Source organism: Zosterops lateralis, assembly GCF_965231275.1.
Source record: "Zosterops lateralis genome assembly, chromosome: 9".
NCBI classification, from domain to species: domain Eukaryota; kingdom Metazoa; phylum Chordata; class Aves; order Passeriformes; family Zosteropidae; genus Zosterops; species Zosterops lateralis.
Genome location: NC_139769.1, coordinates 22,608,513 through 22,634,600, shown reverse-complemented (window position 1 = coordinate 22,634,600; position 26,088 = coordinate 22,608,513). Strand labels below are relative to the sequence as shown.

The 26,088-nt window shown below is 39.3% G+C and overlaps 1 protein-coding gene across 1 annotated transcript in view; it reads left to right on the top strand.

Moving 5' to 3' along the window:
- Window positions 1-26,088, top strand: part of CRB1 (crumbs cell polarity complex component 1) — a 94,962-nt gene that overhangs the window by 42,899 nt on the left and 25,975 nt on the right. The window contains exons 6-9 of the mRNA XM_083867077.1: window positions 17,095-18,042; window positions 21,519-22,069; window positions 22,459-22,624; window positions 24,956-25,862. Of these exons, the coding sequence (XP_083723203.1) occupies window positions 17,095-18,042; window positions 21,519-22,069; window positions 22,459-22,624; window positions 24,956-25,862 (2,572 nt within the window). The remainder of the gene's footprint in view (window positions 1-17,094; window positions 18,043-21,518; window positions 22,070-22,458; window positions 22,625-24,955; window positions 25,863-26,088) is intronic.

Here is a 26,088-nt window from a genome sequence, read left to right as displayed (position 1 = left end):
CTTGGGAAGCTTAGAATACATACATATGTTTTTATAACTATAAAAATAATGATGCATATTCTTTATTTTTGAAACCTTAACCATCAGCACAATGATCACACAGCTGCCATCCTCAGCTACATAAAGCAATATGACTTACAAAAATTAAATCAAGCAGATGAATTATAAAGATCTCATCTCCAAAATACAAGTATTGTATTTTCCTTTATTTCCTCAATCTGTCCTTCAGCTGTTCACACCATGGTAGTCAATCATTCCTCCATTACACCAGGTTAATTCACTTTATTTCATGGCCTGTCATCACAGTTTAAAAGGTTATTTTCTCTTGATTCCAAGACTTTCGAATAAGACAAAATTGATCAAGGAAAGAATGAGTATTAAAAAAGGAGAAAATACAGAGAGAAGCAGCAATTTTCAAGTTAAGATGCTTTCAAGAGCACCACTCCTCTTTTCAGTGGGACTCAGGCTTCTCCCACCGGCAAGACAGGCACTCAGATTTAACAGTTCAGGAGGTGCTGTCTCAATTATTAGTCTCATACGAGCAAAGTTTCAAGAAAGAAAATGTTGATACCATGAAATACCCATCAAAATTAGCTGGTTTAAGGGAAAAAAAACCAAGTACATTTGTGTGTACTACACACATGAATTGCTGAAGAAAATAGAATTAGGGCTTGAGATCTCTCTCTCTGGACTTCTTACCACTCTGGAACCACAGACAGGCTGTAATTGGCATGCAAACTTCTTCACTGCCCAAACTCCATTCACAGTCAGTATAGGATACCTTTTTCACTGTTGGGCTGCTGTGAAACCCTTACAAAAGCAACTTGGTGGTGTCAGGCAGATGTGCAGCACAACATGTAAAATGTGGCTATTTCCTGAGGATGGCAAAGTTACTGCTTTCCTAGAGAGATTTCAACAGCATTGCCCCATCTCTGTCCCGGCCCCTGTGATCTCCACATGTCCCTGTGTTCAGAAGCACAGGGGGAAGGAGGAGGAGAAGCTGCTGTCCCTGCTCCCAGCCAGTCTCCAGCACCTCCAGCATTCCATGGCCAGCTCAGGCATTGGCTGGACCAACTTTTGGATGCCCTCAGGGCCTGACAGGATCCTACTGCCTGTAAAAATCCTACACCAAACGATTAGCACTTTAAAATACTTTTCCAACTCTGCTAAAGTCTCTGATCTTGAAGGAGCATTTGGACAAGCTTTTAATGATTCTACCCACTAATATTATTTAACATTTCTTCACTCAGTAGCATCCTGGTAAGGAGGTGTTCACATTGTCATCAGAATTGATTCCTTCTCAGTTGGCTCCTTCTCTATTTCTGCACAGAGCTTTTCCTTCTCTCCTTTTTCCTTAATTTTTGGAAAGGATCAGAATATTCTCTTAGGAAGACAAAGTGTGTCCTTTATCACTGGTCTGTGGTCTGTTCCTGAAAGCAAATGCTTTCATGCCCCAAGAATGAGACATGCTCCCTGTTTTCTTGCTTGTCTCTTTATTTGTAATCAAGCTGCTTTCTTTGCAATAAGCACTAATGATTTGTCACATGCTTAGCTCCCAGACACTGTTAGGTCAGTGTGATTACTCTCTCTGGATAGTTCCCCAGAAGGAAAGCCGAGGCTGAGCTCACAATTCACACACTCTCTAGGTTAATGGCTATGCAAGGGCAGCAATACCTCACAACATTGTGGGCAGGACTGAAATTGGGTTGTAGCTGGAAGAATTTATGAATCTGCCATTCCTTTATCAGTTACCATTACAGAACCAGTGGGACATTTCAATTTCATTTCTACTGCAGGTAGTGTTCCTCCTAAACAATTTTAAGAAATACCATTTAGTAAAAGAAAGTGTAATTTTTACATTCTTTCACCATATAAATCACCACAGCAACTAAGACTGACTTGTGTTTTTCATGACAGCGCTTTCCTTAACAGCCCATATCTTGAGACACTTTATGAAAGTCTAATAGCTTTTTTTTTTTTTTGGCAAAAATTAATCTTCTTATGACTTAACTTGCTCCCTGCATGGCAGCAGACTGTGACAGCGACTGCTTGAAGGCATTGACTCTACCGGTAATGGTTACCTAGTGTTTACTACTGGTTATAGAATCCTGATTTACTGGAAGACACTTTGTAAGAGTAGCGTATGTCCCTGAGTGTTATTAATAACACCTGAAAACATTTCTCTGATTACAATATTCTGCAGCTTGGGTTTCACCTTACTAGAATCTGGATGTTTGTATATTATCCACACTTCAGAAAACTAGAAAAAGGTCCAATAGGATCATAATGAATGACAATACTTTAATGCACAGTGGAATCTCACAGCCCATGAAGGATGTGTTTGTACATCATTATCACATCCAATTACCACAATTAATGTGCTGCAAGTAGAGACTGAAATATTTTCAGATCCTAGAAACAAAATATGTACCTAGCATGGGCACTGACTATGCAGAGGACTCATTTTAGTGAAATAAAATTTGGCTTTATTGGAAATTTCAGCTTGTCCCTGTTATTCCTATTGTACAAGGGAAGTTTTTGACAGAAAAGTATTTTTACTGGTAATGCCACTCTGTGTTAAATTTTGTTAAAGCCGAACCATGATCATTGGGAAGTGAGTTCTCGAGCTTTTCATCATAACTCTTTACAAACCTGGTTTGTAGCACTGGAACTGATATTTAGAGCCCTGATATACGTAAGTATATTTTTTAATGAGAAATATGTATTACAATCTCTCTCCTTGTTGCAAGTTGCAACTAGGAATGCAAAGACATGTCAGCCATCACCTCTGTATTATTCAGCACCAAAGGAGAAAACAAAGGTCAAATGTTTTAGGGATTTTTTTGGGTTTTTTGTTTGTTTGTTTTGAGTTGTTTTTTGGGTTTTGGTTGGGTTTTTTTGTTTGTTTTTAGTTAGAGATATATGATATTCAAACATTAGGAAGCATCTACCATTATTATTTTCAGAACATGTATAGAGTTTTATGCTTTAAAATTTGACAGCTGACCCATCATTACTACGATCTATTTTCTCTAGTTGCACTGATATGTTAAGTTGTATAATGTAGTCCAGTGTGATTGACAGAGCCTGGAAGCAGTGGATATTTTGAATCTGGCACATCTCTCTGTGTTAAACAGTGTTGCACATAAACACTTTTTAGCATGAAAAGCTTTTTCCTTGAAGGGAAGGAGGAGGGGATGAATGGCTTTTCATCCATAAGCTCCCAGATCTTGCAACACACAGATAGATAATGTCCTTAGATTTAATGAATTAGGGTGTCCAGTACCTGGCAGAAAATGCTTGAAGAAAAAAAAATAAAAAAGAAAAGGGAGTTGGATATTGTTTGACATCAGGAATAATGCTTTTTAAATACCTGTTATTTTCCCGACACTCATTCTTGGTGGGTCATTCCATCACATGATTGACTACTTGTTAAATCAAGTCTATCCAGTAAGAATTTTCCTCCTGGGGCCTTCTTCAAGCACTGCCTACTTACCTTTGTGATTTCTTGCTTAAATCTCTGGATAAACCTTTCCTAGCCTTTTTAATTGGCATAACTCATATATTTATAGTCTCTCTACAACCCAATTTTGCCACCTCTTGACTGAGCTTATGAACCTGCTCAGTTCTGTCTTTCTCTATCGAAGAATCTCTCTGGCCCTTTCATTTCTTTCTTGTTTTCCCCCCACCCAGCAGCATTACACATCTGATGGCACAGGCTGCCACTAATGAGAGTTGAGCTTAAAGTGTGGTCTGAGTGATAACCATGCACAAACTCAGGTGAAATCCAAAGTACTGCACACACCAAACTGACAGCAGAACGTCACTTGTCTCCTTCAGAACTGGATTGTCCATCTCAGGAGTGACTTTACAGCATATGCTTTTTAGCACTGCTTTGTGTAAGACTGCATTGTTCTGGTTCAATTACAGTCAATTTGCAAAGTTAAGCAGATGCACAACTTCTGCCCAAACAGAAAGGAACTCTCCTTAAATCTACACATCCGGCTTTCACTGCTCTGGAGAAAGTGCTTGGCAAGTAGTAAGGGAAGACCTGTGCTATGGGACTAATATGTTTTACTTTCTCAATACTTTTTAATTTATGGCATATTTAAGGTTAAATGTCAAGTGATAAACAAAATGACCTGATTTAATAGTTCAGTGTTTTGTTCAACAGATGATTTCAAAACCAGCCTTAATAATGTCACGATTGTGAACCCCATTAAAATCCAGTTTATTGGAAATACACTAAATTATACAGCCAAACATTTAAGAGGCATTATTTCTCTTTCCCTACATAACAGAGGAACTCATGAGTGGCATGGGAGAAGCTGGTGGAGTTCAGTCAGAAAAAGCACATGGGCTGGTAGTTCTGAACCATGTGCCTGTAGTATAAATGTGTGTTCTCACACATCTGTGCTAATATACACATATGTAAACACAACACATAACAGCTAATTCAGAGTACTTTATTGCTCTGCTTATAGAAAGCCTTACTAATTAAAAAGATCCCCAACTTTCATTTTTGCTATTTTGAAGGGCACAGTTTTCTGGCTGGATTGTTTTGAGGTGAGAATCAAGGATTTGTCTTCATTCATTTCTGCAAAATTTGCAGCATGGTGGCTAATAAGGAGAGTTTCTGTTGGTCTTCACTACTAAATAATTATTTTACATGCCTGGCTTCTGACAGTGGGAAATGCATGATCTTTGCATGCCAAACCTGCATATGTTTATTATGAAGACAAAATTGACCTACACTGAGATAAAAAAGTTAAAGTATGCAGGCTGCTGTTAAACTGTTATGGCATCAAATATAAATGGTATAATGCCATTCATCACTTTGTTTAGGAGTTAAGTTTTTACACAGCTTAGCATAACCTTGTATTACCATGCTAAAAAAGTATCAGCTGCTGTGAAAACGTGCAATTTGTTTGGATTGGAATCAGCATTTTGGTACCAGCAGAGCTCTGAGAACCAGGTCCCTTTCTGTACCTGTGAGCCAACAGAAGGAGCGTGAACTGCTGTCCATGTCCAGCATCTGTGAGACATTAGTGAGTTCTGGCTAGAGCTGCCATGCCAGGGCTGTCACTGCAGCTTGATCTGGGAGATGCTGCTTCCCAAACACTTTGTGATGGACTCTTTTTGCTAGTCCAAATTCAGAGTGGCAGTTTTCAGCTTTTGCACCATGCAGTTTGGTTAGCAGGATCTTCCATGTGAAGCTCAGGTATATTGGTCTGCAGCAAGTCATGCAGAGTCCACCCAGGGCTGCAAAAGCTATGGAGAAGACAAGCACCATGGTTTTGAATAGAAAAGAGTCTTTTGATGACCCAGACAGGGCTATTCTTAGTAAAAATTTCTTAGCACATTGTTGGCTTGGCTTTCACACAAGAAGAACAACAAATTAAGAATTTTACTAATTATGCCAGTGGTCCTGCTGACAGACTGTTGGGCTGAAGGGAGGCACCCACAAAAAATTTTGCACCCCTTCTTGACAAAAAATAAATGTTTGACCCAGGGATTGTGCAAAATGTTCATGTTTTCCTCTTTGTACCTAAAATATCAGCAAAGGACTATTTCAGACCCTTACATAAGGTTCCCATAATGCCAGTGGCAAGAATGACATCAGTTTCTAAAGCATAAAAGGCACCTCATCTAGGCTCAGAAATGTCAGTAGTAATTACAAACTTTGTTTTCAAGTATAATCAATTCTTTATTTATGGTGTGAAATGTTTTTTACCCTTTTGAACTTTCACCATTCTAAGCCAAGCAATATTGTTGGCATGTTCCTTTAAAAGTAATTGCTTCTCGACTGAGAAATTGAATGTCAAGTTCCAAGTTGATGTAAATTAAATGGGTTGCATTAATAGTCTGGCCTGTGGTAGGAGTGAGTGTTTCGATTCTGGTTTTGACTTCAGGACATGACCTCTTGATCACACAGGTCAGCACAGATGGGAAATATTGAAGAGGTACCCCAGATTGACATAGGGAAGAAAGTGTCTAGAACTGATGTATCACAAACTGTCTGATCCATTAAACAGAAGCAATCTCAGGCTCCTCAGAGAATAAAGCTTAGTTGTCATAGGTCATTACTCTCTTAAAAAAAAAAAAAAAAAAAAAAAAAAAAAAGAGTTGGAAATCCTCAGGCCTGTCATGTACACATAATCTTCTAAAGCTTCCTGGATTAACACTGCCAAGCCTGTGTACAGGGGGAATGGAGTAAGGAACCCAAATATTCTGAATTTCTCCAGTACAATTGTGTGCCAGATTGCCCACCTGTGGCTGTTAAGAATAATTATTTTACAAGATACAGTGTTTTGCAATTGAAAGCAGGACAGCTGAGAGTCACACTTATGTGACCATGTCTTGGGAAGAATTCCATCCATGAGAGCAACCACATTGACAAGGTCAGGCAATACACAGTTCTTCAAAGGGAAGGAACAGGTGAATTGGGGTGAAGTTTATATATTATATTTTAATTGAAGGCTATTTCTTGCCTTTAAAACTGGTTTTCATTTCAACTTCTGAGCCACCCCAGCTCTCTCAGTCTCTCCTCATGACAGATTTTCCAGTTCCTCAACCCTCTTAGGGCCCTTGGCTGGACCTGCTCCAGTATTGCTGCTCCTTTTTTGTACCTGGGGAGAGCAGAGCTGGGCTTGGCGTGGTGTCTCTGGTGCTGAGCAGAGGTGAAGAGTTCCCAACACAGCCCAGGAGCCTGTTGGTCCTCTCTGCTGCCAGGGCCCCCATCTGCCTCATGCCCAGCTTGCTCAGAGCATGGCAGAGCTGTTTTCCAGCCAGCTGGCTCCAGCTTCTTCTGCCGGATGGGCTTTTTTGTCCCCAGGTGCAGGGCTTGGAGGGAGAATCCCTTTGCAGAATTTCATGTGCTTCCAGCAGATTACCTATTTCCCCAGCCTGCTGAGGTCCCTCTGAAAGGCAGCACAAACTCTCAGGTGCATAAGGAACTCTTTTTAATTTTGTATACACATATGTGTGTGTATATATATATATACACACATACATATATACATTCCCCCCCCCTCCATTTTAATTGTTAATAAAAAAAATTAATCACTTTAATGCTTTTGTTGGATTAGACTCAGGAGTTTTGCAGTTTGCTGGAAATTATTTAGCAGTTATGAGTCCCAGGTCTAAGGTCTTTTCAAGGACCTAAAGAATATGTTGGGATTTTGAGTAATAAAAATAAGCTGATGAAGTGAGCACCAAAATGAATTTTATGTGATATAGTACATAAAAGCTCTTACATTAATTACTCCCTGTAGCATCTAGCTCTTAATTATACAGTGTTTGCTAATAAGAGGAACAAGTGATAAAGCCCAGTATTTTTATGTCTGTTCATTGGCACTCTTTGGAATAAACTCAGAGGTGACTCTAGTAAGGCAGAACCTGCTTCTGTTTAGGTGCCTGGACTGATTTTTTCAGGTACAAGGAGAATTTTTCAAAGAAGTTAAGCTAGCCTTTTCCTGATGACCTGCATGCTGATCCCTTCAAAAAAGGTTTGAATTAACTTAGAAAAGGACTTCTGTTGATTGTGTAAGGAGAGCCAGGTTAAGAAGAACATTTTCTTTCCCTGGCTGACAATGAACCTTGCACTTTCAATAAACAGTCTTGGAGAGAAGAAAAAAATCCCTGGTATAGACAGCTAATTTATGCTGATAATTAACTGCTAGAAGTAGATTTGGTGGATCTGATTCAGATTGCTCTCCCACTGCTGTAATTCTTCGAGTCTGGCTGTGCTAACAACATGACACTAATACAGAGAATTACAGTGATCAATACAATTATGGCTGTAGTCTCTGTCCTGTGGGTGCTATTTTTTCTTAACAAGGAGGGTTCAGAATCTGTTATTAGACCTGTTTGTGAGGCCAGAACATCATGGTAAATCACTGCCTGTAGTACCAAATAAAGAAAACTATTTAAATGCTGTACTGTGAAAAAGTCTGCACAGCTACAGAACTTAAATGTAACACATAAAGGCATAGAAAAACTAGATTTGATCTGGCTAAATCTCATACCTCTAATATGCTCCAGGAAATTCCCCACCAGGAAGCCAGGATTCCATGGCAAGCACACACAGTCCTAGCTGAGGTCCGTGCAGTCCCGCTGCCATCGGGATTGCTGTGTGACCAGGCAAAAATGCAGCTAGTTTGGGTCTCAATATTCCCAGCTTCGAGAGGAGTTAAGCATATGAAACCTTAGATGAACAAAGCCACCATTTAGATGAGTTTTCACTCTACAAAAGGACTAATACTGCAGGGCATGAGGGGAATGAACACCACTGCTGAAGTGAAAAGAGGTACGATCCTCTGCCCTTCCAACTGACACAGAGCAGGACTGAAGGATCACAGCCCAAAATCTCAGGTCTTCTGCATCTGCATCTGCTCTAGAGCAAGTCACAGTTTACCCAGGAAAGAAAACATGCATAAAAAATAATAAAAAGTGGATAATTCAGCATTAAAAGCTTGGATTTTTTTCTATATTTAAAGTGATAATAAATAATATAAATATATATACTGTAAGAATAGAGAAATGTGATTATACAGAGCATAGCCATGCTCTGTATACAGTTATGGTGTGCACAGCTCAAAATACACACAGCAAAAACATGTTATGTGCACTCACCCATTCATATTTTACATTTTTCTATCCTCACATGTCCATTATCAATTAAACTCTATAGGCCCTATTAAAATTATGATTTTCTGGCCTTCTGGCTATTTCAGTTTGTTTCAATAAGGACTGACAATGAAGTTATGTAAACACAGTGACTTTTGCACATTGTGGAGAATCACATTTGTTATAACAAAATGAGAAAACTCTGCTAGTGACTGAAATTTTCCAGAGCGCCATTTCCAGGGCAGAAGCCTTTTCACACTAGACAGCACAGTGGCTGTGCTTGCCTAACTCAGTTAAAACAAACAGGAAACAGTCAACAAGAGACAAGGTAGCAAATCCCTTTTAGGGGAGACAAGACGCTGTGTACATTTCTCAATGGGTGTGTTCATCAACAGCATGCACTCTTTTAAAGCCCTTAAGTGTTTGTAGAATGGAAAATTAATTTGTTTTCTAATTCTAAAGTGAATCATATGCTCCAAACAGATTTTCAAGTCAATGAAACATGACCTTGTATGATCTAATTAAACAATTCAAAGGTATTGGCTGTTTTAAGATCCCTCTGGATATACTTCAGTTCAAATGCACACACATCATCTAAATGTACAAGGTTATAAATCTACAGAAAATGCAAATCAGATCATCAGTGCTTTAAATTTGACAATCTAAAAGGTAATTCCTAAATTACACATATACTTTTTTCCAACTTACAGAGCGCACCAAAAACCCTCCATACTGGAAAGCAGAACACCAAATATCTTTCTTTGGTTTCTAAATATCTGGTCCAGAATCAGGTATAAAATAACAAATTCTCTGAAACCTGCTATTACAATTTCTTCTCTGTATGACATCCTGACCCTTTGAGTGGAGCACTGGACCAGAGGATGACCTTTGAAGGTCCCTTTCAATGTAAATTTTTCTATGATTCTGTCCTAATTCTGTGTGTTTTGTGAATTGACTTCTCTGCTCCAGTGCACATGGCTGTTTGATTACCAAAAAAAACCCCCCCAAACAAACAAACAAACCCCCCTCCCCAAAAAAACCACAACCAACCAACCAACCAAACAAACAAAAAACCCCACCAAAAAACCCCACCAAAAAAACCCCTATGGTTGTTTTTTTCTAATTATTTTGTCATGGTATTGCTCCCATGGTCTCCTTTTCCCACTCTCAATTTTAGCCCAGATCTCATCTGTGATTCTTAGCATTTCTCACACATCCTGTATAGGTTGATGGCAATCCACATGCACTCTGTTCTCTTACTACCCCCAAATGCCCACATGTCTGACAAGAATCCTGTCTCAAATGCCAACAGAGTATCTTTGGGGGTACCATTGATTCCCATATTTTTATTTCCTTTTCCCCAGTCACATCTTTCACTACTTTTTCATCTCTTTAGTCTCCAAAATCTTACCTATTCTTTTTTCCATCAACTTTCTCTACTACTTTAACCTGTCACACCCTGTAGCGGAGCTCTCCCTCCTCTTTTCTCCCCTTCCTATCTCATACCATCAGCATGGCCATAGCTACAATACGTTTGTGCAGCCAGAAAACCCACTCCAGAAAGACACTGCCTGGGAAAACTGGGCTGTCACCATTTGATTTTCCTCCTTGCCTCCATCGGTCAAAATGAGCGCCACGCAGGGACATATTTTTTCAACAAGTTTTTCTTTACTCCAGATTCAGACCCTAATCCCACAATTGGATCCACATGGCTGGCTGTGCAAATTGAAATAGGGGCTGGAGGTGTGGGCTGCAGGCAGCAGCATTGCTGTGCTGCCCTGGCAGGACCCCTGGCAGGCAGTGTCCCCTGACCCCTGACCATGCTGCGCGCGTGGCCACGCTCAGGGCGCTCCTGTCTGCACAGGGCTGCCTCATCCACCCGGGAGCTGCAGCCAAGCTCAGCCCACAAGGCTGGTTCCAATATTTCTAAAATAAAATAAACACACCAGATCTCAATGAACAACTAATCACCTATGGCATGTACATGATTTTCTTCTTCTCTATTTTTTTTTTCTTTGCAAATGAAAACTATTTTAGGTGTGACGAAACGTGAAACAAGTGGAAAAACCTTTCCAAGTACTTTTGCTCTCAGAAAACCTGTATTGATTGAAGAGCTTAAGGGATTGGGGGTTTTTACTACTTTAAAAAATCCATTTTTACTGAAAATTCAAACTAGTCTATGAAGCTTCGGGCCAGCAACATTTAAAAAGATTGAATTACAGCATGCCATTCTGAATGTAGCACATTATGAATTTCATATCCCTCAGCTAGAGTGACATATTTAATGATTATGCCAAGCCACTCAACTCTATTTCTATTTAAATTTTTTTCCTAGCCAGTATTAACTTTATACATACATTTCAAACGGCAAGAGGAAAAATAGCAGAATAGTGAATTTGTCTGCAATAAAGGAATAACTAGCAAGGTCTAACAACTTTACGAAATTAGAGTTCTGTGTGAAAGGTACCATGTGCAAATTAGCCCAATGTTAACAAATGGCTATTATCCTACTATTTTAAAGAATCCTGTTTTCCATGTGCTCCAGCTCTGCTCTGTGTTCTGTCCTTCATTTTACACAAACTTTTCCTGCCAGGAGAGCAACAGAAATTGCCATGCAAGATCAGAGCACTGTTCACATTAAGTTCAGTATGAAATGTAGGCCAGTTCTTTACTGATGAAAAATAGGTGGAAAAAAATCCATTTAAATACCCTTCACTTGCTCTACACTGATGTACATAAGAGTAGAACTTCTTTCCTGACCTGCATGGTGACTGATTTATACCCACAAGCGTGAGGTTTAATTACAATGACACAGAGATGGTCAATTTATTTCCTTGCGCTTACTCACTCATGAACATGCATTTCCTCCTTCCAGCAAAAAGTAATTATCTCTTTGCAATTATCTGCACAGATGTGGCGAAGTTAGAATTTTCATGATTGTCTGCTGAAACCTGGGGCCCTGAAGAATATGTGCTCTGCCAGATCTTTCTGTTGGCCTCAGGATTAATGAGTCCCTTGAAGAGAGAGTTGTTTGCACCTGGGGTAGGATTTTATAACAGACATTTCCAAAACTCTAAAATACAGGTGGAGGAAGTGCGGGGAACCTCTGACAATTACTTTCTGGGCAGGATTACACAAGTTTTATACCTGCTTTATGGTGGTTTCAGATGGAATTTTCTCCTTGGTTTGTATTTGAAAATGTTAATAAGCACAGTATCTGACTATAATGAGAGTCTCTGCTCCTGGCAAGTTTATTCAAACTTCCACCAGTGGTTCTGGCACAGCTTTGGGCCATTTGCTGAATACCCTGCTCTGAAGTTCCCCTGTCTCAGTGTGCCACCAGCCCTGTGTTGTCACTGCGCTGTAAGAGCAGATGTCTGTCCCCACTTGTTGGCTCTGTGTCTGCTCATAACCTTCCCTCAGTCTTGTCACAGTCACACTGCAAAAGGAATGACAGTTACTGAGAACCTCCAACTTCTTGCAATATTCAAAATAAAGTGCACATTAAACATCAAACTGCAGCACGAGATGTCTGTTAAACACTACTAATCAAGTGCATTCACACTAACTCATCAAAGTGAACTTCATTTTGTTTAAAGCTGTCCTACTCACCTTTCCAAGAGTCTGGGTGAAAATTTTACCCTTCAGTATTTAAATGTATATATAAATCCACTTGATGCCTGTGTCAGAGGCTGGAAGAAGCAGCAGTTTTCTGAGTATCTCCATAAAAGCAATTTTGAACTGTAGATTAAATGAATCCAAAATTATGTTCTCTGTATGAGTCTTTTGGTGAACTTAAACCCAAATGTGACACAAGGTCAGGAATTTCCTAATTAATGAATAAATGAGTTGAGGGAGGAGAAGAAATTGATAAATGTAAGTGACAAAAATAATGCCTGCTGCTAAAATTATCACAGAAATGAGTAGTTAAATCTCCTGAACTCTATTTTCCCCTCATAAAATTTGGTCTAAATCAAAATGTGTTGCGCAAGAGCTGAAAAAAAAAAAGTTTTAGTAAGTTTTTGGGTGTCTTTAGCACATACAAAAATCTAGAGACTCAGACTTCCTTTAAAAGTAGAGAGAGCAAATGGAACAAAAATACTTTATAAATAAAGAAACAGGATCAAATTTTAGATCCTTTCTATCTGCTTATTGAGGTGTACAGTTTCTCTGAATGACAGTGGTCATGACAGAGTTGATCTGGATTAACAAACCTCTTGAATGGAAAAAAAGGTCTTAAAAAACAACACCTTGCAAACAAAAAAAGACCAATCTATTTTGAATGGATCCTAATAATACTCATTTCTGTGAAACACAAACCATGTTCAGTGTGAGCACAAACTCGGAGAAAAAAGAATTTAAATAGAATACATATCTATTGTGTAAGCAGTTTAATGGGTCTTACTTTAAGCCTTGTTGATCTGGCTTGGGCAAAATACACCATCAGACTACATCAGCAGGTACAGAAGTGGAGCAAGCTAATCCTGGAAAGGAAGCCTTTATACTAAGAACTGTTGTGAATTTTACAGAAATTTACTCTCTTGACTGCTTAAGTGCTAAACAATCTTTTTCTTTCGGAAAATTTCCTGTGGAAAAAGATGGTTGCAACTAGGATACAAGTTTACATCATTTTAATGACAATGTTTACAGGTAAATATTTTCTTTCTGTGAATTTGAATGTGCACTTAGACTGTATTGAATGTGTAGTGCCTACCCAGATTGCTTGTTTGTAGTTTCTTGGTATTTATTTAGTGTCAGGGGACTGGAAAGGCAAAAGGTTGTAAGCAGATTTCTAACCAAAGGTGTGTATCAAAAGTGTCATTTGGATAACAGTTTTATAAATGTTTAATCAAAATGAAAATCAGTGGCATTCAGCAGAATCATGCTTCAATAATTGCTTTTGCCATCCTGCTTCTGCAGGAAACCTTTGCTACTAAATTTGAAAGAGAGAGTTTAATTAAGAGGTTAACAGTAAGAAAATAGCCACCATATAGTAGTGATGTGTTAGTGAAAAAAGGAGACAGATGAGTGATGCTATCAAACTTAGTCAAAGGAACTGTTTCAACTGTTTAAAAAAAAAAAGGTAGGAAAAGTACTTTTAAAAGATTCACATTATCTGAAATTTTGTCAGTGTGTAACATATTTAGAAGAGAAAACGCTGTATGATTCTGCTTTACTTTTTCCCTTTAAAAATGAATATGCTTAGCTGAGTTAATGCATATAACCACTGGAAAAAAAATGGTTGCCTTTGCACTTGTTTTGGTATGTTTTACATCTTTTGAGAATACTTTTTTGACATGCTAACGTCTCCAACTTGAGCTATTTGAACTGCTTATACAGTTCTATAAATATTGACTAATCCTTTTATCTAGAGTGCTTTTATCTTGACTGACAGTGGTCTTTGCTTGCATAGCAATCGGCAGATAACAAGCAGTATCAACACTACTTGCAAGAACAGCTGATTTATTTATTCTTGATATGAGAAAAGTGACTTATTATTTGTCTTTTGGTGTGACCTGTATTTGTGTTTGTGCTAATCTTGTTATGAAATAGTAGGCCTATATATCTAAGTGCATACATGTGTGTATATCTACATGCACAACCAATATAATAATAATTATTTCATTAGCCCAAAATAATTTTTTGCAATGTATTTTAATATCATTACTTTAAAAATGAGCATTGTCTTGAGACACTGAAATGACTATGAAATCTGTGCATTTAAGTGGCTCTGTGAGAGTCACTTTATATTTAATAACTGATACTATTCATTTTCTATAGGCAAAGAACACATTAACAATAATAATATGTGTACCTCCTCATAAAACCCATTCTATTTCTTTGTTGGACATTGGTGACTTCTTTTATCAAATATCTTACCTAAATTTAGAGATAGAAATATCTATATGATTACAAAAAGAAAATAGCATTCTCATTCAATAATTTTTGTTAATTTTATGTTTTATCTAACAAAGTAGAGAACAACATAGACACTAAAGATTATTGTAAAGGTAAATGCATCTGTATCATCCTTTCTCAGGCAAGTCACTATTGCAAAGTGTGACTCAGAGCACAAGCTACAAGGCAAAGGGAATGTTTGGCAGGTGCTGTGGGATAATAAAATAACACAGAGAGAGTCACCACACATTACTGAAAATGCAACAACTAAGGACCTAGCCATTCACAATGCTGATTTTTTTATGAAAGATTTCACAGGGGCTCCCAGTCTCTAAATTCTTAAGCACAGTCTGTCCATTCCGAAGCCCTATGACAACACTAAACACAAACTGATCCAACCACCTGTGGGCTGACCTAATTTTTATCTCTGACACAAAAACCCCAAGAGACCTGCATTTCTACAGCCATCATGTTAAAACTGAGTTGCATAAAAGACCAGAGAGTACATTGTCTTCGATGTCAGATCAGGGAAGGGAGCAGTATCAGGCAGGAGATCTACTAAAGCATTGACCAAAATATGAAACAGCTCACAGTAACTTTACTTTTCACATACATGAATAGCAAAAGCAGGGCAAGTTGCTAACACTGAAATTGCCACAAACTGGACAAGGCAAACGTGGCTCTGGCCCCCAGTCAGGAGTAGTTTGGGAACTGCACTTCACTTGGAGGAAATCAGCCCCAATGAGTCGCATTTCTGCCAGCTGCCACTGCACATTAAGGTATACAGAGACACCTCTCATTGGAATAAAGATGAGCCTGGCTGGAAAACAGAGAGGGACTGCTGCAGCAAAACCCCACTGCCAGGCCAGGGAGATGGCTCTAGCAGTGCTCCATAGCCTGCAGATTCAAGGAGAAGGTGAGTGTATACTTTAAGAGGACTGATGAATGAGTTGGATCACTGCAGAAAGAGTTTTTGTGTACCTGCTATGACCACTTCACTCTGGCTAATCTTTTGAACAAATCTCTCCCAAATCTCAGTTCCCTCCTGGCTCTCCTATATTAAACACTCTCCCAGATGGGTCCAGTTACAACTGTGATTGAATGAAGTGGACAGGAAAGGAATCAGCCTGAATAACTACACTTATCTACTGCTATTTGAAGCAATTCATTGTGGCTGAATGCTGCTCTGTAATTTTCCATGAGGAATGGCTGTGTTTTGTTATAGAAATAAAGCCTAATGTGAATTTGTACATAAAGCTAGGTGTGGTGCCTGGTACACCCAGCTGCCACTCTGTGAGCCTCAGCACATCTCATTTCCTGATTTACAGGCAGCAGTTTTGCTGTGGAGATAGATGAAACATTATCTATTTAATTTGTGCTGGTGATACTAGTTTGAAAACTAACTGCAAAGTGTTTCTCATTTTTCTCTAAGATAACTATAAAGGGAAGTGAAAACGTTAACAGGTGCACTTAACATGAGTTATTGAAAAAGTATTTGGATATTTTGACTGCTTCCAAGGGAGATGAGAAACAGATTTTCCCTGATCACTGCATGCTTATCGGTCACTTGATTGCTCAAGGGAGAAGTTACTGTAATTACTGCTTTATAGATGAACAACAGTGCAGAGGGATAAACAGATTAGTTTTACAAGAGGAACAGATTCATTTTTCTTTGTGGTGTGATCCAGCAGACCCACTTAGGTCACATCTATCCAATTACAATGGAGTTGAAATGAGGAGTTCTCCTTTTACCAGATATCAGAAGCCAAGCATTATATGGAAAAAGAGGAAATATGAGACTATATTGACAATCTCCTGCAGAAGTGCTCTCATCACCAATCAACCCTCAGAGATGTTTGAGAGAATATTCCTTTCATCTTTTCTTGCTTTATATTTTGTATAGAGGAGAAGTAAAAAAGTTTCCCTGCAGTACATAATTTTTGCAGTACATACATTTTGCAGGCATGTTCACCCACTTGTCAGTCTGACCCACCATGTCAGATATCACTTTTAAGTCCTGTGACTCTCACTTGAAGAGTATTGCTCCAAGATGTTTGATATGGGACCAGAAATAATAGTCTGTAGTTCTTACACTGTTTGAATGAACATGAAAAAGAAGAAATGACCAGCAGATCACACTACAGCTCATCTCCATATTATGTATAGGAATTAAGCAACAGCTCTTGGGGGTTTTGTATGTGATAAACAATTCAGTTCCTTAAAAAGCATTCTAGATTTCTACCACAGGATATGTGAGAAACAATTTCTTGATCCCATCTGATGATGTTTATCTTAATTTCATCACATTATCCTTATCAAAATTGTCTATTTGTTTGGTTGTTTTTTCCAAAATGTGGTTATCACTTAGGCATTTACATAATACTTTGCACAAGGAAACCATGACAAATGAATGGCCTTTTTATATTTAAAGGGTTTCTTTTACATGTTCATAATCTATTTATCAAGGCATTCCCCTCTAATAAAAGATAATAAAACACATTATTTAAAGTGTTATTTTGGACTCCAGTTATTCAAACCAGCGTAACTAATTCTTTGTTTACTCTTCAGGTACTCACTGTGATGAAGACGTCAACGAATGTTACACGAACCCTTGCCAAAATGGTGGGATCTGTGAGAATTTTCCTGGAAATTACACTTGCCATTGCCCACCTGCAGACAAAGAAGGGATTTTTTATGGTGGCTGGAACTGTACAGAAGTTCTGCATGGCTGTACTGATCATCAATGCCAAAACAATGGAATATGTATCCCACATTTAAAAAATGGCCAACACGGATTCAGCTGCATATGTTCACCTGGGTATACTGGAATACACTGTGAAACCATAACCACATTTTCTTTTCAAGGAAACAGTTTCCTTCTGTTGAAGAATCCCCAGTCCCATAAAAAGGATTTTTTCTATAATATAAACCTGAGGTTTCAAACTGTGCAACCCACAGCTTTTCTGTTTCACCGAGGGGAGAAAAACACCTTTGCAAAGTTGGAATTACTGAATGGCTACTTACACTTGTCCGTGCAAGTCAATAATCAGCCACAGGCTCTTTTGCATATTCCACATAATGTCAGTGATGGAGAATGGCATTCAGTGGAGGTAACCTTGGCAAGAGCTGTTATTCTTAATTTGCTTGACAGCTCTTGTGTAGAATCCTGTCTCAATAAAACATCTGCTAAGATAGATAACGAGCTGGTGATGTTTGCATTTCAGAGCACATTTTTGGGCGGCTTACCAGTGGGGAGCAGCAACTCTCTACAGAACACCTTTAATACACATTCTGCACCTTCATTTGTAGGCTGTCTTCAGGATATTGAGATAGACTTGAATGTTATTACTCCAGAGAATGTATCATCTGGGTCATCTTTAAATGTCAGGACAGGATGTGCTAAAAAGGACTGGTGTGGCCACCACCCATGCCAGAACAGGGGACGCTGCATCAACCTGTGGCTGAGCTACCACTGCGACTGCTACCGGCCCTACACAGGGCCAGACTGTGCAACAGGTAAGGGAGTGCTGCTGGTGTTTGTGTTTTGTGTGCCTGCTGAAAACATGGCCAGAAACAATCCTGTTTACCTGGAGGTGAAATGGCGTGACCCTTAGGATCTCTGGAGCTTAATGTCAAGTGGTAAGCCAGTGCAAGAGGTTGGTAGTGGTACACCATTGTTATTTTCTAGTTAGTTTCCCAGGAGGGCTTCTTTTCAGCCTGACAAAAAATAAGTCAGGCTAAACTGGTAGATTCCACTCCTCTTGTTTAAAATCTTCTCAGTGCTCTTAGCACTCCATAAACTCTGAAAAACTGTAGTTCACTGGAGGTTATCCATGCTGAGTAAAATTTAGAAAGCAAGTAAGTCACTTGGAGTTTAAGACTTGTTTTCAAAGCATTCTTTGAAAATTTTATCCTCGAGCTCTCTAGCTTTTATAAAAAGATTCATTTAAGGCAATGAAAGGCAAGGAAAAGTACTGCAAGTTAAAAAAAAAAAAAAAGAAAAAAAAGAAAAAAAAAAAGACAGATTCTAATTTCTAGAAAAAAAATGAATGAGATTATACTCTTAGCTTAATCTGATTAGCCCAAGGAGCAGGCAGGGCTTCAGCAGCTGGAAGCAGGGTCCATTCATCCCTCAGCTGGTCCCAAGGCAGGGCTGGACAAACCCTAGTGCAGGCTGCTGTTCCCAGAGAGCTCTGTGGGGACCAGAGGGAAACATGCCCTTCTCTGGGTGAGCTGAAGAGCTCATCTCAGCAAGCAGCTTCCATGGCAGTGGTGAGCAGCAACACAAAAGCTGCAGATGCCTGTAGCACTTTCCCTGCTACAAATGATCTTTTCAGTGCAGGCTGGGGTGAAGTGGAAGGACAGCAGGAGGTCCCTGTCCAGCGCCCTGTTGCATCTGCTGGGTGAAGCCCCCTAGAGCTGTAAATACAGCAACCCTCAGGAATGCTTTGGGGTGAGCTCTGCAATCCTTCCCCAGGCAAAGTTTTAGGGATTTCAAACAAGCAGTTTAGTTTAAGAAAATTGCACAGGACTAAGTCTTCACACCATGCCTTCATCTTTGCCTCCCTCATCCACACGCGGCCAGCAGAGCAATGTTTAGAGAGCAAGAAATACATACGTACATACACATATACATACGTATATTCATGTCGATATATTTGCCAAGTAGACTGCAAAAAATTAAACACAACAGCAGTGCCATGGTTAGATTGGATTTGACAGATTCTAAACTGGTGTAAACTGGTGTGGCTGCAGTGCTGCCAGTGAAGCTACATTGATTCCCATCAGCTGAGCAATTGGCCTCAGGGGTTATTGAATCCATTGCTGCAGAAAGCTGGTCCTTCAAATACATTTCAAATGTTTGAATACATCATTTTGCATGCTCCACCTAATACTTATCAATACCTTTCAATAGTTTTTCCTTTTGGTTTTATTGCAGAATGACGAAGTCTGAGAGGTAATTGTAACAGACTTCTTTGAAGTGTAGCTGTAATTTATCCAAAGATTTGGAAGGCAACTTTTGAATATAGGACAACATCTGGGAAATATGTTTGCCTCCTTATATGAAGCAAAATTAAAACCATTCAGGGCCAGGAGCAGCTTATACTGGCATTAAAACTGTTGAGAATGATTAGAAAGCATGGAGTTTTTTTTCCTGCTGACCACAGTATTCCTTGCTTATTGTGGCACCATGCCATTTTGGTACATAGGTTCTAGATATATGTCACATGTAAAAGACTGTGGCAGGTTTCTAAAGAGGGAGAGTAGGGGAGGCTTGTGGTAAAGAATAACATAAGAAATGTTGGTGTCTTTCTGAAGAAAAGTTGCTGCCAAGTACTTAATTGACAAGAGGCAATATTTTCTCTACATATACAAAATAACAAACAGATGTTGCCTCATTTTGATCAACAGCCAGATGTTGTGACCTAGGAGGTTAATATTGACCAAGGTGATGGTAGTCATCTCATCAAACAGATCAGGCTGATGAGATATGTGTATATTTATAAACAGAGAGAAATGTGACAAGGTAATTGTAAACATGAAATGCCTTTCATGTTCAAGGCTTCTTTCTAATACTGCAGTTGTGGAATCCTCAGTTCAGCAGAATTTTTCCTTTTACCCTCATGAAAAAAGTGCCTCATTCTCCAGTACCACATTTAAGGAAGACATAACTTAAAACTCTTGTATGTAGAAATAATTATTTGTTGAAAATGGTGTTTTGAGGCTTTAAATCTTTTTAACAAGTAGATGTAGCTATATAGGAAATTTTATTCATAGAAATAAACTATTTCAAATTAAATTAAGAAATTATCTGTTTAGGAACAAGTAGGGGGATTATTCCTGTTGCTAAATATTGTGACCATACCATATAGCAGTGCAGTGTGGTTATTAAGGGTCTGTTGGGTCTTCATGGCCTATTTTCATCATTTTTTTTAATGCAATCATAAAAAAAGGTAGTTCTGCAGGCACGAAGTTGGCCTATGACATCCCCCTCCAGGAGATTTACTGCACAACAGATGACTGAATCTTTAGCTATGTAGGCATTTAAAAAAAACTTGGTTTATTCTTTCTAGGAATTTGTTATATGGAAAACAGCTCCTGAAACTGTTTAGGAAGGAAGTCTGAGGACAAGGTCACAAAACTTATAGTGTAAAAATAGACACACTTTTTTGTTCTTTAACGAGATGATTAATCAGGATAAAATACAATTTTGGCTACATATTTTGTATCCTTAAAAGACTGAAAATCATTACAGAAAATAAGGGGTAAAGGACAGACAGATGGTTTTGGTTTAATCATTTTAATTGATAAGCACAAAGAAAAAAAACTTACTCGACCCTGGATCATGATTCTCCCACACCACTGTGGGCATTCAGGGACTGAACAGGATTCATGACTGGATACACATTGAGCAAATACAGGTGAGAAAATGTTGACCCCCAGCAACAAAAAGTCTGTCAGAGAACTGGGGAACTCATGCAGCACCACACAGGTGATCTGTTCACACTGGCAGCTTTCTGTGATTGGAATCTGTGCAAAAAATATCACAAAATCCCAAAAAATCACAAAATAACTGCATTAACTTCCATGGTCATCAGAGGATCAAAGCAGGTAGGTTCTTTCCAAAATTATATTTCTAAAGACCAATGCAGGAAACTGTAGAAATCTGTCCTTGTTGAATTACATGAAAACACAGCATTACACAGAGAATGATAAAGAGGAAAAATGTGCCCAATTATATAACATCTGGTCCTGCACTGGGGCTGAATGCTACAGCTAAGGTAGCCAACAGGAATTTGGAAACAGAAGCTTTTTACAGCTGGATCAAGTCTTATTCATCCATAAAATAAACACATCTTACTACCATGCAGAAATATCACCAGAAGTAGTTATTTAATCATTGCATTGCCTCTCTTGTCATTTAGCCCTAACTATTTTTTTTTTCCTTCTCTTGCTTTTATTTTACCTTTTCCCATATCTGTAACCTCAAGAGTACCTTCCAGGCCGGTTTGGATCTGAGGACTCCTCAGGCTATGCTGCTTTTCCTGTTGATTCCACTCAGAATGAGAACTTTGTCATTTCAATGTTTGTCCGAACACGCAAATCTTCTGGCTTGTTACTGGCTCTGAGAAATAGTACTTACCTCTATGTAAGAGTCTATTTGGAAGGTGGGAAACTCGCCATGCTAGCTCCAAATTCCATAAAGTTATTAGGGAAACACTCTATGAATGATGGAAACTTTTACCTAATAACATTAAAAATAGAACCAAATAAGATGGAGTTGTTCCAGTCGTCTCACTACCTAGGCTTTATTTCTACTCCAGCACTAACCATCCAAAGTAAGGATATTCTTTACATCGGAGGCCTACCAGATAACACAGAAACTGATAGAAATGGCAGGTATTTCAAAGGCTGTATCCAAGATGTAAGAGTGAACAACCAGCCGCTGGAATTCTTCCCCATCACCAATCCACTGAATTCTCTTATCAATCGAACTCTGATCAATGTCACTCAAGGCTGCACTGGTGACAACCTCTGCAAGGTAAGAGTGTAATTTTTTCAGCGTTTTCACATGCTTGTAGTGGGGAATTTCTTTTATGTTTTTAGTACATTTCCACACATTAATTGATTGTATTGATTAGGAAAACATGCAAAATGCTAGAAAGAGCAAGTTTTGTTAAGCTATGCTACATATAATGAATATCAGAATCAAAATATATTTGTGTAGGAGAGAATGAAACTATTTCGAGATTGAAATACTGTTTTTTTCACTAATTATTGAACATGCTGTACTGTCCTAGTACTGGTCTTCATCATTTTCCATCTGAAATAAAAAGAAAATTTCTTTTTGCAAAACAGTCCCCCATGCCTAGAGTTGAGTGTCCAACAGCCTTGATTCATACTGAGGTTCTCTCTTCTCTTTCCCTATAGTCCAACCCTTGCCACAACGGTGGTGTGTGCTATTCAATCTGGGATGACTTCACTTGCACGTGCCCCCCTAACACAGTGGGCAAGGCATGTGAGGAAGTTAAGTGGTGTGAGCTTGGGCCCTGTCCTCATGAAGCACAATGCCAGCTGGTGCACCAAGGATTTGAATGTAGGTACATTTCAGCTGTTCCAATCATCTTTGGAGATCAGCAGCAATAGACATTTTCAGCAGCATTTCCTTGAAGCGAAGTATTCACTGCCTTTAAAGTTCATTCAAATGTTATTTCTGTATTAAAGTAATAGTTATGTCAGTTTTAAGTAATGTTAATGGGAAGAGTCTGTCTTACCAAGCCCAGGAATTCTCCTCCAGACCCCTTGACCCAGACACTGATGTTTACAGGAACTTTGATTTTGACTTACTCAGCCCAACTAGTCAAGGTTGTCCAGTAGATCAGTACCATTGCCCTCACACTTGCACTGTAAAGAGATAAGAGGATATCCAGTGTTGGATTAACCTTAAAATGTTCTCCATACTCCTGAAAAGACAAGCTACATAACTTAAATTGCATGATTTGATTTTCCTAAATCTTAAATAGATTTGGAGACAGTCACCTCAATACCTGCAGTACTGTTGTTCAAGCAGTGCCTTCCTCAGAAGCACCTGCATGCCAGGCAGTCCATTTGAAAACTGATGACCATTAGCTGCCTTAGGATCATTAGCCATCTCTTTCCTTCTCACTTTCCTTTTCTTTCCCATCCTGGAATGGAATTGAAAAGAGCAAGTAAGGATTTTTAAGAAACATTTTTTGTGGTTTTGCTACTGAAAAAAGCCCTAACAAAAAGCTGTGGGAACAGGTAAATACCCACTCAGCGTGATGGAAGCTGTCAGAATGGCTGACTCTTGGGAATGGGAAGGCTGGTCAGCAGAAGATCTCTATCATAGACCAATGTGATACTATTTTTATGCAGATTGTTAGGATCAGCACTGCAGGATGGCTTAAAATTGTAACTGAAATTAAAATAATTGCTCCTTCTCTCAGAGATGTCTTTAATGGTAACATCAAAATACATTCTCTCCTAAAATTTATTATTGCATGTTAGGGTAGAACAGAAACACTCAGAGGCAGTGAACTGAAAAATACCTGAACTGTTTCCTTCTGCTGAACTCAAGTTCATTTACACTTTCAATGACTCAAGGTCATCCCTTTTAGATTTCTGTGCTGTTTTATGTGGCAACAGTAGGGAGTTTCCCTAATACATATTCAAAAATTCCTGCACTACAGAGCTGCATTTTAAACTAGTTGTATTCCTAGCTACAGGATAAACTTCTTGTTCAACACAGGATAACAAAATAAAAACTTTCCTGGGTAGTGAGTTCTCTACCTTGTGTCTTCTGCTAAAAAGAAGACAGCAGATTTTGAGACATTTGAAAAAAACAGGAATAATCTTGAAAAACTCTGAATTTCATTTTCATATTAGTATGATTAATTACTTAATTTAGTATGATTTCCTCTTAGGAATCTTTTTCTATGAGAAAGATGGAAATGCAGTTATACCTCTGCTGCCTTGGCATCAGGATATGAAGTCAATTAATTCATACTGAGACTCCCAGGGTTCTTTTCCTCAACATTTACTAAGCCCAGAGATAGTTCAGAAACCCATCTTATCTCAGATCTTTCAAAGCTATTTTTTCTGAAGTACAGACAGAAGACATTCCTTCCTGTCCCTCCTCCCTGTCTATAATCCTCAGAAACCTCAGAACATTTAAATTTACAGCCCAGTGAGTAAGTGCATTTTAGTAGAAACTATGCTAATGAAAGGTGTCAAATACCTTTGTGAAGATGTCCATAAAGCTGCCACAACATTACCCATCAATTTTCACTCACAGTAGTGTGAACTGAGTTTTGCTGCCCTCCCAGTCCCACCAGCACAGGGCTGTGGCAGTGCCTGCCCACCAGGAGAGGCTGCCTTTGAGCATGACAGGCACAACTCTGCTCACGGGGATTTTGAAGGGGCTTTCCATCAACTGACTCCCATTAAATTCATCCCTTTGTATTGGTGAGATGAAATTGGGATCCAATCAAATGCTTCATAAAACATCTTAAGACACACTTAAGAAAAAAGGAATTGGGAAGAAATGTTCACCCCATCCAGATCTGTCACAAAGAACGACTAGCTGCCTGTACTTAGGAAACAATCATAAAGTGACAAATGCATGACTTTTTTGAAATAGAGAGATACCGTAATGTAGAATTATATTTTAGAGTGATAACCTGAGATGATGCAAGGCAGTACACTTTAGGTGTCATTATAGCTGATGCTGGCACTGCCCTGCAATTTCCACAGCCATGAGGGGCAGACCAGGATAACTGAAACACTGGTGCAATTTGACTGGCTTTCAGCAGACTCAAAAGCAGTTATATGGCATTGAACTGGAGAGACAGTTCCACGTGTATTGGTGTAAAACTGGCCCTGTTTCTCAATTGCTGTCTCTGCACAGGTCTTGCTAACGCACTGTTCAGCGGCCGGAGCAGCGCGATATTTTACAGGAGCAACGGGAAAATCAGCAGAGACCTCACCAATATCATCTTTGGCTTTCGAACCAGGGACACTGACGTGATCCTGCTGTATGCAGAGAGGGAGCCTGAGTTTGTCATCATCAGTATCCACAACTCCAAACTCCTGTTTCAATTGCAAAGTGGCAACAGCTTCTACAGGCTGACCCTTGCGAGTTCAGTGCCTGTGAGCGATGGCAAATGGCACCAAGTGATGGTCTCTATGGTGGAGCCCCTGTCCCAGTCCTCCAGATGGCACATGGATATAGACAACAAGAAGGACACGGCAACCAGCACAGCTGCTGCAGGAAGCCTCAACTTTTTAAGAGAAGAGACAGACATCTATGTGGCTGACAAGGCTTTTGACAGCCTGGATGGCCTGCGAGGATGCATGAGCACCATAGAAATCAGTGGCATTTACCTCTCGTACTTTGAAAATGCTGACATCCCTACTAAAAAACCTCAAGAGGAGCAATTTCTCAAGATATCTGCCAACCCTGCTCTTACTGGCTGTTTGCAGGCAGATTTCTGCAGCTCTGACCCCTGTATGCATGGGGGGATATGTGAAGACTCGTACACTTCCTACCGCTGCATATGTCCCGATGGATGGACGGGCACCTACTGTGAAGTTAATATTGATGAGTGCTCTTCAAACCCCTGCCTCCACGGGAACTGCACAGATGGGATTGCCTCCTATGAGTGCAGCTGTGAGCCTGGTTACACTGGGGAGAACTGTGAGGAGGACATAGATGACTGCCATGGCCACCAGTGCGTGAATGGGGCCACTTGTGTTGATGGGATTAATGGATACTCCTGCCTGTGTGCTGCCAACTTCACGGGGAGGTTTTGCAGGTACTGTAAACAAGGCTGATCTGTATGATTTTGTCAAGTCTCTTCTGAAGGGCTTTTATACCACTGATGCCTTTGTTTTAAACAGATGTTTTGCATCTGTCTCTATATTAATCATGGCTGCAGAGTCGATGTATGTAGAGTACAGAAAGTTGTACAGATCAATTACATGTGGACTGAGACAGAGGAGAGCTGCCAGCTCAGGCAGAGACTGATGAGGCAAGGATTG